This window comes from Sabethes cyaneus, chromosome 2, assembly GCF_943734655.1.
Source record: "Sabethes cyaneus chromosome 2, idSabCyanKW18_F2, whole genome shotgun sequence".
NCBI classification, from domain to species: domain Eukaryota; kingdom Metazoa; phylum Arthropoda; class Insecta; order Diptera; family Culicidae; genus Sabethes; species Sabethes cyaneus.
The window spans coordinates 194,563,730-194,570,718 of record NC_071354.1 but is presented as its reverse complement, the minus strand read 5'-3'; the positions used below and the strand labels follow the sequence as shown (position 1 = coordinate 194,570,718).

At 40.4% G+C, this 6,989-nt stretch overlaps 1 protein-coding gene across 1 annotated transcript in view; it reads right to left on the bottom strand.

Annotated features, from left to right (window-relative positions):
• The window catches only part of LOC128736498 (O-acyltransferase like protein-like), a 13,436-nt gene continuing 6,447 nt past the window's right edge, over positions 1–6,989 (bottom strand). The window contains exons 4-11 of the mRNA XM_053830983.1: positions 5,427–5,592; positions 4,979–5,175; positions 4,506–4,924; positions 4,329–4,442; positions 742–892; positions 340–687; positions 133–280; positions 1–62 (exon numbers count right to left, since the gene is read on the bottom strand). Coding sequence (XP_053686958.1) covers positions 1–62; positions 133–280; positions 340–687; positions 742–892; positions 4,329–4,442; positions 4,506–4,924; positions 4,979–5,175; positions 5,427–5,592 — 1,605 coding nt within the window. The remainder of the gene's footprint in view (positions 63–132; positions 281–339; positions 688–741; positions 893–4,328; positions 4,443–4,505; positions 4,925–4,978; positions 5,176–5,426; positions 5,593–6,989) is intronic.

Below are 6,989 nucleotides of genomic sequence, written 5' to 3'. Positions count from 1 at the left end.
TCAGTGCTTAGTCTTTGGAGTTTGTATGCTTACACTGATCATACGAGAGGAGTTGTTTTGACCTGAAAATAAAAAAGTGCCACACTGTATGAACATTCTCAAGATATAAATCTTTAGTGGGAACTAACTAACCCTCTTCAGCATTTTTTCTGGGTCCACTATTGCCAGATCCTCCGGACAGTAATTGTTTGAACATAATGTCACACGGTTTTTCAATAAAAACAAACGCTAAAAATGCGAGAATATAGGAGATCATGGTAACCGAACAGAACACGGTTATCTAAAAAAAAAAATGTTTGAGTAATTTTAGTTGTTAATAACTAATAATGCAAAACACACCATCAGAGCCATCGACAATCGAACGGCTTCGTGTTGATTGGAAAGAATCGCTTCCAGCACACTCAGATGGATCAGATAGATGCTGAAACTCAACCGACCGGATACTCGAATGAATGCATTCTGCAGTATTCTGGATTCACGCAACCAACCGAACAGTGTGCCGCTTTCGTTGAATATGTACATTAGGAAAATGACGGCCAAACTAATGGCGAACACCCAACGGTGCAAACCGGCATAGAGGCCCATCCAGAGTGATGGTTTCGGTAGGTCCAGCTCGTTGAAGACGGGTGCCGGAAGGAAGAAGGCTAGCAACAGTGGAACGATTAAATACTGGAGAACTTTGAAGATCTGTAAATAATTTTAGTTGTTTAAATGTATTCTAAATGGATTGCACATACAGACCCTTGATTTTTTGATTAGCTGTTCATTTTTCCGAATTTTGTGGTAAATAATGCCGACGAACATTCCCGCAAAATAACTGGCACAATGGACGTCAGTGGTCTGGTAGAAATCCACGTACAGTCTCTCATACCATAGACGAAGGTGGTGTCCTCTGGAAATATAAAAATAATTACAAAACTTCAATTACTATCGTATCATCACGAAACTGATCTGTGTTGCTTCATGAAAGTAGCCGCGTTGGCTCGTGCTGTTTCAAACAGTCGTCTCCATTCAACTCGATCTTGAGCCATTCGTCATCAGTTTCCCAGGTATCTGTATCTCAAAAGTCGCAAATCGCTTTCGACTCGGTCGAGCCATCCTGCACATTGCATTGGCCTACTATGTTCCTAGTGCCGGCGGGGTTATTAAAGAGAACCATTTTCTCCACACTGTCGTCCGGCATCCTTACGACGAGTCCAGCCCACAGAGGCCAATCGACTTTCGCTAGATGTACGACGAAAATCTCTCCAGCAGTACCTGTAGCTTGTAGTTCATGCGCTTCCGCCACTCTTGGCTTTCAGTGTGTACTCCGCTAAATATTTTCTGCAGTATATTTCGCTCAAACCTGGCAAGGGCGTGTATGTTCTTCGCAAGTAGCATCACAGCTTCAAGCCCATATAGAACTACCAGTCTAATAGGGGGTTTGTACATTATCTGCTTCGTATGACGGCGTATGCTTCTCGATCCTAGCATTTTGCAAAGGTAGGATTTGGCTCAATTTCCTTCTTAAATATGCGGATGGACCTCCTTACCAACAGGGATGGCACACACAGTTTGATTCGATTTTTCTCTTTTGACTGTGCCACCTCTGCTACGCAAAAGATTTGCGTAGAACAGTTGTTGAGTCAGGTATAATCCACAATATGGCTGAACAAAGCATTACATTACCTCTTATAGTTATGGGGTACTAAAGGACTATGATAGCGATGGTAGCAAAAAGAGCGCTCTTTAATAACGATAGAAAAATACTTACTTCAGTAATATTATAAACTAGTTGAGTCCGAATCTTACGATCCTGAAAATATAAATGTCCGTTCAGAATTCCGAAAACTGCGGATACATTCCATTGGCCAGTATTTGCGAAGATGTTTACCCAGGTAACCAACAAGCATTAGTATAAGCAGTAAATCAATCGTTTATTAGCATTCCTGGCGTTTTATACTGCCTTTTGACTGCATAACTGCTGTACAATTCTATTTAAATTCTTCTTGTCGGTAACTAACTGCAAATAAGCATTGTCAGCACTATAAAAGGGTTAGCAGTAAAGTAGCCGCATATTTTGCCAAAATAGCATTTAAGTAGCATTAGAGGCAACTTACCTGCTTATTGGCTTGCATTTAAATTGCATTGAAAATGCTTATTGGTTACCTGGGCAATCTTTGTATTAGTTCTTTGAGTTCTTTTATTGCATAATATAGCTCCAAGATGTTGTACATTAAAGAGTCAGAGCCAGAAACTCAATCAAATAGTTTTTATATTAGTTTTTATTTTATTTGACTAAATAAAAACTTCTGGCTGTTTGCAACATTTATGTAGTCTGATTAGAGTAAAATGTTGCTTAGAAAATTCTTGATCGTTTGCTATCATTAAGTCATTTTTTACAATTTTGCGACTTGGTCCGTTCTTTTTTAACAGCGACCATATGATATCGCGACAAGTAATCGAGTTGATAGCTCGAGTCGAGCATTAGAATCACGCAATCGAGTCAAGCAATCAGGTCGAGCAGTCGAGTCGAACAGTCAAATCTAGCAGTTAAATCAAGCTGTTCAGTCAAGCACTCCGGTCGAGCAGTTTAATCGAGCAGTCCAGTCGACCAGTTTAATCGAGCAGTTGGGTCGAGTAGTCCAGACGAGCAGGTGAATCGTGTAGTTTAGTTGAGCACTTAAGTCGAGCAATCGAATCGAATGGTTTATTCAATCAGTCGGGTCAAGCGGTTAAGTCGAACAGTTGATTCGAGCAGTCGAGTCGAGCAGTTCATTCGAGCAGTTGAGTCGAGTAGTCCAGTCGAACGGTTTATTCGAGCAGTTAAGTCCAGTAGTCCTGTTGAGTCCTATTGAGTCGAGTCGAGTAGTCCAGTCGAGCAGTTGAATCGAGCAGTTAAGTCGAGCTGTCGAATCAAACAGAAGTCAAGCAGTTGAGTCGAGCAGTCAAATCAAGCAGTTGAGTCGAGCAGTCAAATCAAGCAGTTGAGTCGAGCAGTCGAATAGAATAGTTTAGTCAAGCAGTTCAGTTAAGCAGTCCAACGGTCCAAGTTCGTCAACGGTTACCATCCGTGGGCGGTGGTCTCCTTTGAGCCTTTTTCTTTTATAAATTTAGTTTTCGACGCATTTTTTTGCCCAATCCTCCTAGACTCCGCTTTCAATCTGACGTAAATTATCTTCGCTTTAACAAAGTTCCTGATAATGATATCAAAGTCATTTACGAAGCCAAGTAGTTGGTTACTTTGTTGGAGATTGTGCCCCTCATTTTAATACCAGTCTATCGGAACACCCTCTCGAGAGCGATGGTGAATTGCATACAGGATAAGCCGTCACCTTATCTCAATGCTCGCTACCTCACAAAGAGCCTCGAGAGTGTCCCCGAGATACGCATGAAAAACATCACTCGATCCAACGTGTTTCTGATTCTGTTCATTCGCGTCAGTTTGTCCGGAAAACCGTGTTCTTGCATTATCTGCCACAGCTGGCCTCGATCGAATGTATCGTATGCTGCTTTGAAGTTAATAAATATGTGATGCGTGGGCACATTGTACTGCCGACAAGTGTGCCAGATCTGTCGGATGGTAAAATTTTGATCCGATAATTCCCTACGAAACCTTGTGCTATCGGTGAAACCCGGCGAAACAGAATCAGTCGAGTCGAACACCCTTTTTATTGATGGGACAAACAACTATTTTCATCTATTCTTCCGGTAGCTTCTCCTCCTCCTAAATCTTGGAAATATCCCAGTGTAGAGTCGTTGGTAGCATTTGTAGCCATTGGCGTAACTAGGGGGGGTGCTGAGCCACCCCTAAGAGACATTTAGACCCCCTAGAAAAATTAAGCTGGATTTTTAAATTTAAGAAAAACTATAGTTAGATAACTTTACATTACTTAGATTACTTTAGATTACTACGTTAGATTACTTTAAAAACTTGAGAGTGATTTTTATATGCATCACTACTTAAAGTTCCCATGCATCAATGTACATTTAATTTTAATATGCCAAGGAAATAAAATGGTCAAAAAAATGCCGGGGGCTATAGCCCCCCTAGAAATGAGCGCTAGTTCCGCGAATGTTCCTAGCATTAGAGGATTTCTTATTCACACAATAATTTTGCAAGCTTAAATTCCGATTGGTGTTTGCTGAAGCAAAACTTCATCAAGTCTAAAAGTAAGACAGCTAGCAAATCCTAGGCTCGTTTTCTATTTATGTTACTAAAATAGAGCCAAACACCTGTGTATGCAATAGTTCAGGCGACACTTTTGACTGCTTCGTGAGCTGCTGAACTGAATAAAGATCACCAAAACAAGCGCATATAGTTTACAGTAGAAACGAGCACAACTCACTTGTTAGAAATGGGCATCATCGCATCCAGTGCAAAAACATAGGTCCTAATGGCCGGAAGGGCAAATCCAACACCAAAGAGTGTACCCATGATCCATTTCCAGGACTGAGGATAACTGAAACGAAACCCAAAGAAAAAAAATTATTTTACTTCAACGAGCCGTTCAAAATTAACCTACCGCCACATGACCATCATAGCTGCAAGCCCGATGACGAAAAGTTGAAAATCTGCCGACAAATACCAGGTATGGATCAGACACAGCTCCTGCGGTTGATAGTAGTTACTGATATAGAGAAAATTAATCCACCACTTGCCGCGACAAGCGGCTTTCGAAAGCACCATAAACTGATAGGCCGACGGACTGTACTGCAGCAAATCGGACACCGATACCGTGTACAGCATCACCATCAGATAGACCGGAAAGGAACGTAAGTAACGATTCACCACACCCATCCAGAGCTGGTTCAAGTTGAATCGCTTGTTCTCGGTGTACCTTATGAAAAACACAGCCAGTAGAAAGCCACTTACGGCCAGAAAAATGTTGACCGTATAAGGACAAATGGCAGCGAAGATTTGCGTTACCGACATGGAATCTGCCTGTAAAAATTGGAGAATTGAATTGTGAGGTGAAAACCTTGCTTTAATACCTACAATTTCCGCTAATTCTGGAGTTTGGCTGGTGGTCATGCGTTCTCCAATAAGTACATGCGAAAATATCACGATGGTCATCGCCAGTACGCGTACCGCGTCCAGAAAACCGAGATCTTGCTGAAATTGATTGTCTGGAGGAGCTTCCGTCAGTCTATGAATGTTTCGCCGAACAGAGAAGGCCGTCAGAAGGTTGGATTCTGAAATTAGATTAGGGTCCTAAAATGTACAGCATGTATTGAGCGATAGTGGTTGTACTTTTATCCTTCAGGTGCCGCTGATAGTAGTGAATGTCTCCACTTTTGCTAAGCCTGATATCACAGTAGGTTGAACATATTGTCAATAGTAGGAGGAAAATTAAAATCAAACAGAAAATAATGTCCCAAACATCTGAAAGAAAGTTAAACTAATAAGGCATACATTTCAGTGGAAAATATCATCAAAAACTTACCGTAGGTTCGTGCACCAATTTCGCCGGTCGTACAGTACTCAATTTCGGAAAATGACGAGAGATTATATTCAGTTTGTAACTTGTAATTCTGGCAAATATTAATAACAGATCCATGCTGCTGACGGAGTGCACTAATATTGGGTAGCAACCAATCGTTGATAATGTACTGCGAAAAAAAATCAAATACCAAATAAATACGTAGCTACATTACAAAGTTTACAGTCATTGACTCTGAACTGATCTCATCCGTGAAAACGATGCAATTTTAAAACAAGACGCAGTTGTCGAAACAAATCGAGCATAACTCAACTCGAAAGGTTTCAATTATGGTTTTTCTTGCTGTTTTACTTTACTGTCTTAATCACTATGATTTCAACCGTTCACTTTATTGATTGCAAAGGAATTTGCCATTTCTTTGCAATGAATAGAGTGACCATAGATATAGTACTACTTTGGTGAACAGCTACTGCAGTGTTAAGGAAAGCGTTTGTGTGGGTTGAGAAGCTACGAAGCTTCATGAGAAATGCAATTAATAAAAATAATATTGATTTTTGCAACCAGAACTTACCATCTACTAAGAGAACCGCACCATTCATGGACTCTAAACAAGTGTCGAAATTTTAAAATAGGTACATGCAATGTTTTTTTGCTTTTAATTTGTTGACATGAGAAAATTTAGAAAACTAGAACTGAACGCGACAGATATGGGCAAAAATTTCTATTTTTGTTTCAAACTGACCAAAAGCATTCGAGCAAAAGTGTGAAGTGTTGAAATAAATTTATTTGCATATTCGCTCAAAAGTGAATCACCTTTTACCCACAATGATCTTATTTTTAATCCTTTCATTTGAATGTCAAGATATCACAGACCTGCAACTTTAGTAGTTAATTTTATTGCAAAAAAGTTGAATAATATTATTAAGCTTGCGTTGCCGGTCCTGAAACATTAAAATATTAGAAAGGCTCTTAAAAATCTTGTCGTTTGTTCCTTTCTATAACTACAGAAATACTTTTACCTAATAAATAAGGTGTTATCGCCATGATCTCAATGGAAAATAAAATTCGCATCGAAAGCAAACAACTATTACGGATTCTATTCATTTCTGCAAAATCAACGTTACAGAAAGTGATAGAAGAAATTGATCTGGGTTATTGGCAACGACCTTTAGCACAAAATCACGGACACGACTCGAAACATAGAATATACTGACCCTTGCCCAGCAGGGCAAGTTGGCTCAACTTGCAAGAGAAGCTGGCCGTCTGTTACTTGAAATCCTGGGACTGAGCGAGGTCCGCTCGCCGGGTACTAGCGAGCACCAGACATTATCCGAGCAAAACTTGTTCTAATCTGGCATTCGAGGTGAAAATACTACTTGAGAAAGAGGAGATAGATTCCTGCCCAGGGGCACATGCATCCCTGATGAAGCGGGAACCGATAAACGAAAGAATAATCGTTGTCAGATTCAAAACACGGGTTAGAAACCTTACAGCAATCCAATGCAATGCGCCAACGGATGCTGCTGACTTGCAGGAGAAAGTGAACTAGCTGAACAGCGTGGTTTA